Raw genomic sequence first — 13,298 nt, 5'->3', positions numbered from 1 at the left:
ACAGTCATGACAGATAGCTCCATTAAAGAAACCCAAAATGGGCTCTATGGCTGCAATGTCTAGCAACCTCTGGCTGGTGGCTTTCACCCAGGTCTAAGGGGCCAATGAAACTCGAGCTTGTAGCTATCCTAAAGAATCTCCAAGACACAACAGTCCAAGGTAATGGCCCACCACTCTGCCAGAAAAGCCAAGAGCCGCCCCCGATCTGCGGAGGAGCAGCCAGAGGTCTGGCATCAAAACAGTTTCTTAAAGGTTGCAGCCAGACACTGGGAACCACCAAACCTCTGTTTAGCTTATTGAGAACACTGCCCTGAAGAGCAAAGGATGAAAGCTAGAATGCCCCAATCCCCTGGAGGGTCAGGACCTATTATCTGGCAAGGACATGGGTGTACAGTCCTGCAAAATGGCCATAAGGTCAACCAGGCTTTTACCAAACAACTGCGCTTTGAAGGGCAACCTGCTCATGGTCGCTTTAGATGACGAATCACCAGACCATGAACAGATCTACAACATCTACATACCGAGATGGAGTATGCCAACAGTGTGCTAAACTCCCTGAATATGGCGTAGAAGGCATCCACAATATAATCTACCTCAGATATCAGAAAGGCAAGAACCTGGATCACAATAGTGGTCGGACCATGGCGAAGCTTCGAATGACAAGCTCTGGCCACAAAAGAAGAGGTCACCACCGCCTTCAGCCCAGCAGCCTCCGTTTCAAAGAGTCCTGAACATTCTTCAGCACTTACCACCTTATCCCCACCCCATCCTATCATTGGGACGAGAAGAGTTTAGTGACCTACGTCACACATCAGGAAGAGCCTAGACATGGCTATGGCTTAATTTAAGAGATCCTCAGGCATCTTTCAAGTGTCCATGAGCATCTTGACAATGTCCAAATGATCAGCGAACGTGGCAGACTGTGGTTTCTCGCTACTCATAAGAAAGCGCTCTGCACTAGCAGATTGACCAATCTCCAACTTCAACTCATGGAGTGACTCAGAGATCAAACCCACCAGAGTCGCAGGTTTTAAAAATCTCTGCACCATGGAATCCACACTGGGATCTCACTTGGATCAGGATCCTGGAGATCTGTGAGTGCTATAACATCCCCTGTGGTAGTAGTGCCACAATCTGAATGAGCAAAGCAGTGGTAGTCTGCATCATCAGCCAGTGGACAAAAGTGGGACACCTTGGGGAGACTGAATCTAAAACTCATGCCCTGGGAAGGGAGAATCCCTGTAGCTGGCACAGACACTGGAGGAGACACAGAAGGTGCCAATTTTTTTGCCAAATAAGCCCGAGACATCATGTTAATAAATTTCAGGGAAAATCAGTCCTCCAAGGTAGGAGCCAGCTCTATGGACCCTGCTTGGAACTTATGGAGGACCCGTGTGCTTTAGATGACAAATCATGGCTGTGTTTCGCAGTGAATGCAAGGGTGCTATCCGCAGGGCCCGCTTTCAACTTTTTAGAATGCCCCCAGCTAGAAAAAGCAGAATCCACTTAAGGAGTCAAGGAAACTTGGGCTAATGAAATTTTGCCCCCCCCCCCTCCCATGCCACAGCGCACATGGAACACAGCCTCTCATTGGACAGCCATCCACCACAAATAGGGCATGAATGCACAGAATCCTGCCCCGAGGAGTCCACCTGAGTGGTTCTCTTGCAAAAACGAGGCTTGTAGAGGCTTTAAATTTAGATCAGGAGAATCCAAGACAGCCACCATGGATGTAATTTTCAATAAAATACAGCCCGGGAAAAGCTCAGGAACCTCCAGAACACTGTGATTTTTGGACTTTAGGAGGGGGGGTTACGGCTCACTCCCAAACTGCCCAAAATCCATTTCTGAAGATCCCCAAAAATCACTGAAACAGGCTGTCAGCCCTGTACTCACTATGCAATGATGTTCTGGAAACTGCAACAAGGGAAGCTGGAACAGCTTACATAGATATCCTCTGCCTCAACAAGCATGCAAATTGCTGGTCTTCTGACTGCCCCTCCGGCACAACAGCAATGGCCAGAGACCTCGACCACCACCACATCCCCCGGTGTATAAAACCTGACTGCAGAACCCAGTTGGTCCCAATTCTAGACACGCCTCCACAGAGCCATGCAGCCTGCGCTCAGACCACTAGCGGAAGAACCTGGGGAAAGCAAGCTCCCAAGGGAACAGTCCCTGAGCTCTGATCTGAAAACGGAAGCTGCCCAGAGGGTGCACTGCCAGGCAGCCAACCCCCTGGAAACAGACTATCCACAAGTCTGAGATCTCCCACAATCAGAGGGGAACCTCTGTAGCAAAAAGGTTCGAAGCACAAAACAAAAAGACTGATTTTAAGGAAAAATAAACACAAGCAGAAGAGGCAAGCACCTACTGCCTAGCTTGTAGGAATGCAACTGGAATCTTGGGATGGCTGGGAGGCAGTCCTGAGGTAAAAGAGGGACTGAAAACATTGATGCTACCTACAAGCTGTCTAGCAACTATAGATACATAATCCACTTGTGTAAGAATAGAGCAGGATTGTACAAGAACATTAAATAAAATTATATGCCAGAAATATAAAAATATGACATGCAATTAGGGGATTTTTACATTTAAGGAATTTGATATTTTGAAACATAACTCTTGAAAGAGGGCATAATATAAATGAATGTTTTTACTCAAGAATTTTTTTTATTTTTTTTTCAAGATGTAATCTGGACCTGCGCAAACCTAAACCAATACTGGCTACCTAACATTTTTTTTGTTTGTAATAACTTCTTGTTATGTAACAGTGGCGTTTGTTTTAGTTTGAAAGAAATATAAATGCTAAATTTGTTGAAAATAAATATCTAGTACAGCAGCATAGATAATAATCGCACAAAATTTAAAACTTCTGTATGAAATCAAACATCTTTCAGGTTAATGTATCAGAACATTTAATATAACTCGCATACTCATGTTTTTTCTTCTTGTTTTCACTAGATGAGCCGTCCTCAGAATCAGTACCAGACGAATCCTATAGAGAAGAAAACAAATTAATGGAACTATGCAAATATGTTTCTCTAAATTAAAAGGTGTTATAGTAAAAAGCTCTTATCCTAATTTGTAGTAGCTCCCAAATACACCCTTCTTAAAGAACTATAGTGAGAAATTGGTGGGTTTCTTCTTTTCTTTTGAAATGCTGTGTTAATAAGCAAACATAGAAACATGATGGTAGATAAAGCACAATTACTTACCGTAACAGGTGTTATCCAGGGACAGCAGGCAGATATTCTCACTGATGGGTGATGTCACCGACGGAGCCCCAGTACGGATACTTCAAGAACTTGAAAAAGTTCTTGACGCCCGCTCCGTGCATGCGTGAGTGCCTTCCCACCCGACGTAGGTGCACGGTCCCTCAGTTAAGATAAGCCAGCTAAGAAGCCAACCGGGAAGGTGGGTGGGTTGTAAGAATATCTGCCTGATGTCCCTGGATAACACCTGTTACAGTAAGTAACTGTGCTTTATCCCAGGACAAGCAGGCAGCATATTCTCACTGATGGGTGACCTCCAAGCTAACAGAGATGGGATGGGGGGAGAGCTGGCCAAAGAAAATACATTTGTAAAACAAAATGGCCGAAGTGCCCATCCCGTCTGGAAAAAGACTCCAGACAGTAGTGAGAAGTGAAGGTATGAACTGAGGACCAGGTGGAAGCTGCACAGAATTCCTCAGTAATGTAACTATAAGGAAAACAACAAAAACTGGCAAAACTCAAACTTAGGGTTTGGGACACAATATTCCCGTGCCAGGCCAGTCTGAGTAAAGAAAAACGAGAGAGAAGCAATCCGCCAAACGAAAATCGTTGCCATGAATATAGGATATGCAAACTGAGTTGAATCAAAAGAAAAGTTTGGAAGAAAATCACTGTGGGTCTGACCTGCGTAACAAGGAGGACAAAAAGCCGCTTATAGGACAAAACATTTAAAGCCAGGATCTTTGTAGGGAAAAATGAGGTGCAGGAAACAACACAGACAGAAGAACTGGCTGAGCAAAAAGAAAATAGTAGAAGGTACTGTGGACATGAACACAGAATCACCTTGGCTTGATGAAAGACTGATAAGGAGGAAGCTGCTAGCAGAGCATGAAACTCACCAATCCCCCTGGAAGAAGTGAGAGACAGAAGGAAAAACCATTTTCCAGGTAATAAACTCAAGTGGAGCTGACACCATTGGTATAAATGGTAGCATCAACAACCAGGAAGAACCACAGGAATAGTCCAGACGACAGAGGGTGGTTATACACATGAAAAAACCCCTGTCATGATACTGGGAACCAGAGAAGAAAACAGAGAGGGTGCTCCTCGACAGATCAAGAGAAAAAATGCAATAGCTGGCCTCGCCGTCTTCTGTCCACTGCGACCCACCCTCTCTGACTACTTCCTGTTTCTGCTAGGGTTGGCTGCAGTGGATAGAAGACACTGAAGCCAGCGGTAGCGCGGTGCAGCGCTTTTCTCTGAATTTAAACGTGGCGGCTGGGAAGGGGGCGGCGTGAAAAACTGCTGCTGCACAGGGAAGGCAGGGAAATGCTGCTGCTGCACAGAGAAGTGTGTGTGTGTGGGGGCAAATGCTGCTTCTGTACAGGGAAGGCCGGGAAATGCTACTGCTGCACAGGAAAGTATGTGTGTGGGGGGGAAATGCTTCTGCACAGGGAAGGCCGGGAAATACTGCTGCTTCACAGGGAAGTGTGTGTGTGGGGGGGAAATGCTGCTTCTGCACAGGGAAGGCTGGGAAATGCTGCTGCTGCACAGGGAAGTGTGTGTGTGGGGGGGGGGAGTGCTGCTGCTGCACAGGGAAGAGCGGGAAATGCTGCTGCTGCTGCACAGGGAAGTGGAGGGGACGGAGAGGGAAAGGGGGCCTGGGAGAAATCTTGGTTTGCTTTGGGAGAGGGGAGACAGAAAGACAGGCAGCGCATTAGAACTAAAGACAGACACACAGAAAGGGTGCCAGAGAGAGAACCAGAAAGAAAGAAGGACAGACAGCGGGAGGGAGAAAGACAGAAAGAAAGGAAGAGAGAGACAGGGGCAGGGAGAAACACAGAAAGAAAGACAGACAGACATATTCTTGCACCCGTTAATGTAACGGGCTTAAACACTAGTCTATAAATAAATCTATAAATAAATTGCCAACATGATCTATACCAAAGTGTATTAAGTGCTCCTTAATTTTCTAATGCCTCAGGTGACTGAAAAAACAGGGACTGAAGAGTCAGGCAGGGACTCACAAACATTAATAAATCTAACAAAACAGGGGTGGGGGGTGTTTTTACCTCTTCTGATCCACTATTTGATAACGTTCGTTGCTGCTGCTTTCTGAGAACTGCAGATCTCCGTACTGCCAGAATTCCTGGACTTGATTTCCAAAACTGTGACAAAATATAAGTACACCTTAATTATTGATTAAAATTTTTAATCACATGATTAAATCACAATTACATAAAGCATCCCTTCACATTTCCTCCTATATAGTGCAATATAGATACATAGCAGATAAATTCTCAAAACTGGTTTCAATTAAACTGTCCCACAGAAAGGCGATATATTAAAAGGAGATTATGTACTTACCCTGCCTGGTAAGATCTTTTCCAGTAGATAGGTGAGACATTCTAGACCAGGGGTGTCCAAAAGGTTGATCACGAAGGCAACGCGAGTTGATCATGTTGCCTTCGCGTTCTACTTGCTTCCCGACTCAGAAGCGCTGAGCTGACCAACTTCCCCCACCCAACATCAATTCTGACGTCGGAGAGGAAGTTCCGAGCCAACCAATCACTGCCTGGCTGGCCCGGAACTTCCTCTCCGACTTCAGAAATGACATCAGAGAGAGGAAATCAGGTCAGCCTGACACTTCTGTGCGGGGAAGCAGGGAGAGCTTGGGATGGCGGTGGTTTGGAGGCCTGTTCCCCAAAGGTGGTTTGGAGGCCTGTTCACCGATGGCAGCGGCAATGGCTTGGGAGCAGGTAGAGAGACAGAAAGAAGGGAAAAAGAAAGAAAGGGGGGACAGGAAGACAGAAAGAAAGGGGGTATGGAGAAAGACAGAGAAAAAGAAAGGGGTTCAGGGAGACAGAAAGAAAGAAAGGGGAGGGGGCAGGGAGAGAGGAAGAAAAAGCTGGCAGAGGAAATGAGGTCTGGAAGCATACAGCAGGCTGAAAGAAGGGAAGAAATATTGGATGCACAGTCAGAAGAATAAAGTGCAACCAGAGACTCATGAAATCACCAAACAACAAAGGTAGGAAAAATGATTTTATTTCCATATTATTTTGAGAATTTATATCTGCTATCTATATTTTGCCCTATGGTCCCCTTTTGTTAAACTGAAAGCAGCGCAGGGCATTCAGCGCAGCTCCCTGCGCTAAAAACCACTATCGCAGTTTAGTAAAAAGGGAGGGGGTATATTTGTCTATTTTTATATAGTTGTTCCTGAGGTGACATTGCATAAAGTCATCTGCCTTGATCTCTTTGAAAACCCGCGGAATATAAATGATAATTAACATTTTCTCTGCATACAGTGTGCTTTGTGTTTTTTTTTTATTTTATTGTTGGTAGATCATTTTGACTTGGCCATTTTAAAAGTAGCTCGCAAGCCCAAAATTGTGGGCACCCCTGTTCTAGACCAGTGTTCTCCCTAGGGCCTTTCCACCAGGCTAATTTAGATGACCGCCCAGCTGCCATCTATCGCAAATCCTGCCGCAGCTGCTCAACATTTAAAAAAACAAAACAAAACCCACCTCTCACCGGCTTGGAGATTTCCCACCTTAGCCCGTAGCGAACTCATGTTTCGGGGCTCTAAGTTGTGCGTGCCGGCTTCCTTTCTCTTCCCTCTGAAACCGTAGTTACGTCCCGGGGGGGAGAAGAGAAGGGAAGTCGGCACGCACACCTTAGAGCCCCGAAGCATGAGTTCACTATGGGCTAAGGCAGGTGGACAAGTCAACAACGTTGGGAAGCTTACAACTTGTTGTTTTTACTTGCTTTGGACCTTCCTCGCTGCCGGGTCCTGCCTACTTTCTGTTTCTGCGAACGCAGGACCCGGCAACGAAGAAGGCTCGAAGCAAGGAAGAGCAGCAAGTTTTAAGCTTCCCTCCGTCGCTGACCTATGGAAGATAGGTCAGCGATGGAGGGAAGCTTGCGACTCTGACGATGGGAGGGATGGGAAGAAAAATGCTGCTGCTGCACCCAAGGGGGGGAGGGGGAAGAGAAATGCTGTTGCACCTAATGGGGGAGGGGAAGAGGAAGAGAAATGTTCTGCTGCACCCACTTATTGGGGGGAGGGGTAAGAGAAATGCTGCTGCTGCACCCAATTCGGGAAAGGAAGAGAAGTGCTGCTGCTGCACCCAATTGGAGAGGGGAAGAGAAGTGCTGCTGCTGCTGCAGCAGCACCCAATTGGAGAGAGAGATGGGAGAAGGAAGACCAATGAAGGGAGAGGAGAGGAAAGAGATGGCAAGACCATGGGAGGAAAGGAAAGGAGATACCAGACCATGGAGAGGGGGAGAGATGTCAGGCATATGGGGGGAGGGGTAGGAGGCAGATGCCATACCAGGTGAAAGGAAGGAAGGAGAGAACGGAAGGAGAAGAGATGCCAGATAATGGAGTGGGAGGGGGAGATGGAAGGAGAGGAGAGAGATGCCTGGGCATATGAGAAAGGAAAGGAAACTAAAGGAGACAAAATGCCAGACCAGAGGGAAAGAAAGGAGAGGAGATGCCAGACAAGGAAGGAGAGGGAGAGATAGGAGGGAGCTGCCAGGGCATGGGGGGAGAGAAGGAAAGGAGATAGATGCCAGACCATGGGGTGGAGTGGGAAGGAAGGAAAGAAAGGAGACGAGAGATATGCCAGAGCACAGGAGAGGGGGTGAAACTGAAATGAATCATGTATAAAGGAGAGAAAGGGCACAGGATATACAGTTTATTGAAGGGACATAGAAAGAGGGAAGATGCCATATGGAACAGAGAGAGGGCAGACACTGGATAGAAATGATAAAGAGAATGGACAGCGTGCAAGAATTTAAGAGCAAATGGGATGCCCATGTGGGATCCCTTAGAGGTTTAAGCCAAGGGAACCTGTCACTAGGAGTGGGATCCCTAGGATAGCAGACTTGGTCAATAGAGTGGGCAGACCTGATGGGCTATGGCCCTTATCTGCCGTCAACTTCTATGTTTCTATGCTTCTATAGATGCAAGGGACAGAGAGAGGATGGACAGTAGATGGAAGGGGTAGAGAGAGAGAGGGCAGAGGCTGGGTGAAAGGGGCAACAAGAGAGGACAGATGCTGCATGGAAGAGAGCGAGGACAAACGCTGAATAGAAAGAAGAGAGTGAAGAGACAAAAGGTAGAAAATTTTCTTTGTTGTTGCTTTACACAGAATCAAGTAGTATTGTAACTATATTGATTAAAGTTTATAAATAGGAAATGGAAATAAGGCAATTTTGGGGGGACTAAACCCCTTTCCTCAGGTAAGGACAGGATACCATAACAGTAGTATACTGTACAGCTGGGGTGCCCAAATGGTCAAACACAATCGAATAGCAGATCGCAAAGGCAATGCGAGTCAAATGCATTGCCTTTGCAATCTTTTTCTTCCTGCCTCGCCGAGCCAGGCCAGGCGCATACAAGCGCCGGACTCACAAGACTTCACCTCTGACATCAATTCTGAAGTAGGAGAGGAAGTTCTGGGCCAGCCAATTGCTGCCTGGCTGGCCTGGAACTACCTCTCCAACATTAGAATTGACGTCGGAGGTGAAGTCTTGTGAGTCCAGCGCTTGTATTTGCCTGGCCTGGCTCGGGGAAGCAGCAGGGAGAAATCGGCATGGTGGCTTGGGGGGTAGAGAAAGAATCGGGGAAATGGAAAAATTGGCACGATGGCTTGGGGGGCAGGGGGAGAGAGAAATAAAGACAGGCAGGCAGGGGGAGGGAGAGAGAAAGAAAGACAGAAATAGAGGGGGCAGGGGGAGAGAGAAAGAAAGAGAGACAGAAAGAACAGGGGAGGGGCAGATAAAAAGAAATATTGGATTTACAGTCAGAAGAAGGAAGTGCAACCAGAGACTCATGAAATCACCAGACAAAAAGGTAGGACAAATGATTTTATTTTCAATTTAGTGATCAAAATGTGTGGCCATTTTGAGAATTTATATCTGCTGTCTATATTTTGCACTATGGCCCCCTTTTACTAAACTGCGATAGTGTTTTTTAGCGCAGGGAGCCTATCAGCGGGGCATTCAACATAGCTCCCTGTGCTAAAAACCACTATCGCGGTTTAGTAAAAGGGGAGAGGGTATATTTGTCTATTTTTTAATAGTTGTTACTGAGGTGACTTTGCATATTTTAAAGTCATCTACCTTGACCTCTGGAAAAAAAACAAAAAACGAATACAAATGATAATTAACATTTTCTCTAAGTACAGTATGCTTTGTATTTTTTAAAATTTTATTGTTGGTAGATCATTTTGACTTGGTCATTTTAAAAAGTAGCTTGCAAGCCAAAAAAGTGTGGGCACCCCTGCTGTACTGTCTTAAGAAAGATTTGGCCTCTGAAAGCTAATTGAAAAATGGATTATTCCAATAAAATGGTATTTTCTTATTTCTCATTATTTGTTTTATTTGTTAATTTGTAAAGTGGTGATTGCTATGTAGCAGTTTTTTTTCAAATTTACATCTACTGTCTTTATATTTTGCACAGTCTTAGGGGACATGGCACTGTTTCTGTGGTGTTGCATTGTATGCAGAGTCTGGTTTCTTGGTTCAGTTTAACTTTTGTCTACATATTTCTATTTTTAGTTTGTGATTATTCCATGTTGGGCTAGAGCAGTGTTCTTCAACCTTTTTATACCCGTGGACCGGCAGAAATAAAAGAATTATTTTGTGGACCGGCAAACTACTAGGACTAAAATTTAAAAATCCCGTTTACGCCCCATCTCCGCGAGCTCGGTTCCCACAAACCATCTGATCCCATCTGCACAAGCCGCAATTATGATTTTATATTGAACGTATTTTATTAAAGTATAAAAAGAAACAACATTCTGAACAATTGTGATTTTATAAATACAAATATACAGAACACAGACCAACAAAACCCCTGTCTCCCCTCCCCTTCACATATATCCCCTCTACTATCAAGAAAACTGAACAAGCCAAGTTATTATAGAATGCTACATAGAAATATCATGCTAACAGAATACTGCAGTCCCCAGTTATGTCTCTAGCAGGATATATTCTAATGACAAAATAGAAATAAAATTATTTTTTCTACCCTTTGTTGTCTCTGGTTTCTGCTTTCATCTTCTTTTCACTCTTTTCCTTCCAGCATCTGCCTGTTCCATCCAATGTCTGCCCTCTCCCCCTTCCATATGTATCTGACTTCTTTCTATGCCCCTCTTCCTTGTCCATCTTCCTCTCTCCTTTTTACATCATTCATTCCAGCTTCACTGCCTCTTCATTTTTATCTCTCTTACACCAGATCTAGCATCTTTATGCCTCTCTTATTTCTCTGCTGACCCCCTTTCCAGCATCAATGTCTCTCTACTTTCTCATTCCTCTCTCTCCCCTTTCTCTCATCTGATCTCTCCATTCCACCCTGACCCCCTTCCCCTCCTGTAATCTCCCTGCCAGCTGTTTCCTTCCTTTTTTCTTTCCCCCTACCCTCCTTCCTTTTTTTCCTTCTCCCTTTCCTCCTCCCTCTATCCAACATTAACTCTCTTCCCATCCCTTTCCCTCCTCCCTCCCAGCAGCTTCTCTCCTTCTTCTCCCTTCCCTCCTCCCTCTATCCAACAGTAACTCTCTTCCCATCCCCTTTCCCTCCTCCCCTCCCAGCAGCATCTCTCCTTCTTCTCCCTTCCCTCCTCCCTCTATCCAACATTAACTCTTCTTCCCATCCCTTTCCCTCCTCCCCTCCCAGCAGCATCTCTCCTTCTAACTCCCTTAAAGTCCAGTAACAGCTCTCCCTTTTCCAGACCTTCCCAGCCTCCTACAGTGGCTTCCTCCCCTTCCAGCAGCTCTCAGTACTTGCCTGCAGGAAGTTGCCGGTAAATCACTGCCCTGGCAAATTGGAGAGCTGGTGGGAGGGGAGACAGCCACTGTGAAGGCTCCCCAGGATCTTGTTTGCACACGCTGACCATCTCCCTCCACCTGCACCTGAATCTGCAGCTCTCTCCGATATAATCGCAACTTCCCTGCGGTCCTCTTCAGCAACTCGGCAGGGGCGGCGATCAAGACACGCTGCCGACGTCGGGACCTTCACTCTGAGTCCCGCCTATTTTGTTTCAACTTCCTGTTTCCGAACAGGTGAGACTCACAGAGGGAAGGCCCCGACGTTGGCAGCCTATCTTGATCGCCTGAGGCTGGGAGGAACATTAATCAGCAGGAACTGCAGTCGGGAGGAACCGCAGTCGGCAGGAAATTTAACTACCGACTTGATCTCGCCGGCCCTGCGCGGACCGGCAGAAATTTTCTGCGGACTGGCACCGGTCCACGGACCGGCGGTTGAAGAACTGTGGGCTAGAGTGTATCTGTGTTCTATGTGTATGAAAAGGACATGGCTTTCTGTTAGCATCAACTGTACAGGATCAATTGACTGTGTAGGATCTGGCTTATTTAGTTTTACAATACGTTTGTTGGTATTCTAGTGCTCACATCAGTGTTTAAGATGCTGCCTTTTCCTAGGTGTATCCTTGTTGTGTGACTCAAGGATTATTCCTAAAAATATATTTTTTATATAGAGGAGGGGGTTGTTAAAAAATGATCAGCACTATTTGTCATATATACTAGGTACGCCACTGGATTTAATGACCCTATTCTAACTTTACTGTTGACATAAGTGGTGGTGTTCCCCTCCCCCCTGGCAGTATAAAGAATTAAAGTTGTATTAACATCAAGCAGCTTTCAAATGACATTATAAGCAAATAAAAATAACATATTTTTAATACTTTGCTAATTAACACCTGCATCTTTACCTAAACTGTTTTGCCCTAGCTCTCACTATGATCTTTATCTGCTATTTTTTTATTTTGCTGTAGTGCAATCACACAGGTCTCCTTCAAGGCTCAGTAACACCGCTTCATAAATTATGTGAAAGAGGTCTGGAAGTGGGAATCGCATCTATTTCATATCCTCAGTGAGACCTCAGGAAGGAACCTAGTGATCAAAACATTATTAGAGGTGCTGTAGAACCGTTTCTTGTATGACTAGATGAGCTATATAGCACAGTTACTTACCGTAACAGGTGTTATCCAGGGACAGCAGGCATATATTCTCACATGTGGGTGACGTCATCTACGGAGCCCCGGCGCGGACAGCTTTTCAAGCAAACTTGATTGAAGTTTCAAGTTTGCACACTGCACCACGCATGTGCGTGCCTTCTCGCCCACTAGAGGGCGCATCCCACCTCGTGGTCCTCAGTTCCATAACTAGCAAGGAAGCCATCCCCGGGGAGGCGGGCGGGTTGTGAGAATATATGCCTGCTGTCCCTGGATAACACCTGTTACGGTAAGTAACTGTGCTTTATCCCAGGACAAGCAGGCATGATATTCTCACATGTGGGTGACCTCCAAGCTAACCAAAAAAGGGCAGGTGGGAGGATGGCAATTTAGGAAAACAGATTTTGCAAAACTGACTGGCCAAACCGGCCGTCACTCCTGGATAAAGTGTCCAGACAGTAATGAGAGGTGAATGTATGAACCGAAGACCAAGTGGCAGCCTTACATATGTCCTCCATCGGAGTGGATCGGAGGAAAGCTATCGAAGCTGCCATCGCTCGGACCTTGTGCCCCGTGACTCGACCCGGGGGAGGAAGGCCAGCCTGAGCGTAGCAAAAGGAAATGCAAGCGGCCAACCAGTTAGACAGAGTGCGCTTGGAAACTGGATGCCCTAATCGATTGGGATCGAAGGACAAAAACAATTGAGGAACCTTCCGATGAGGCTTGGTGCGTTGAAGATAAAATGCCAACGCCCTCTTACAGTCAAGCGTGTGAAGCGCCATCTCGCCAGGATGGGAGTGGGGCTTCGGGAAGAACACAGGAAGGACAATGGACTGATTGAGGTGGAAGTCAGAAACAACTTTCGGTAAAAACTTAGGATGGGTGCGGAGAACCACCTTGTCGTGATGAAAGACAGTGAAAGGGGGGTCCGCAACTCCCCGATCCGCCTGGCGGAGGTGAGGGCAATTAGAAACACCGCCTTCCAAGTCAGAAATTTCAAGAGGGACTTGTTGAGTGGCTCAAACGGGGGTTTCATCAGTTGAGCCAGAACCACATTCAAATTCCACACGACAGACGGAGGCTTAAGAGGGGGACAAACCCT

General features: G+C 46.2%; 1 protein-coding gene across 6 annotated transcripts in view; it reads right to left on the bottom strand.

The window, feature by feature from the left end:
* The window catches only part of CHD1 (chromodomain helicase DNA binding protein 1), a 621,819-nt gene that overhangs the window by 532,951 nt on the left and 75,570 nt on the right, over positions 1-13,298 (bottom strand). For all 6 annotated transcript variants that reach the window (XM_033962744.1, XM_033963070.1, XM_033962661.1 and 3 more), the window contains 2 exons: positions 5,288-5,383; positions 2,937-2,998 (listed from right to left, as the gene is read on the bottom strand). In XM_033962744.1, the coding sequence (XP_033818635.1) occupies positions 2,937-2,998; positions 5,288-5,383 (158 nt within the window). The remainder of the gene's footprint in view (positions 1-2,936; positions 2,999-5,287; positions 5,384-13,298) is intronic.

This window comes from Geotrypetes seraphini, chromosome 1 (assembly GCF_902459505.1).
Source record: "Geotrypetes seraphini chromosome 1, aGeoSer1.1, whole genome shotgun sequence".
NCBI classification, from domain to species: Eukaryota; Metazoa; Chordata; class Amphibia; order Gymnophiona; family Dermophiidae; genus Geotrypetes; species Geotrypetes seraphini.
Note: the sequence above shows the minus strand (reverse complement) of the source record. Positions and strands in the feature narration are given on the sequence as shown.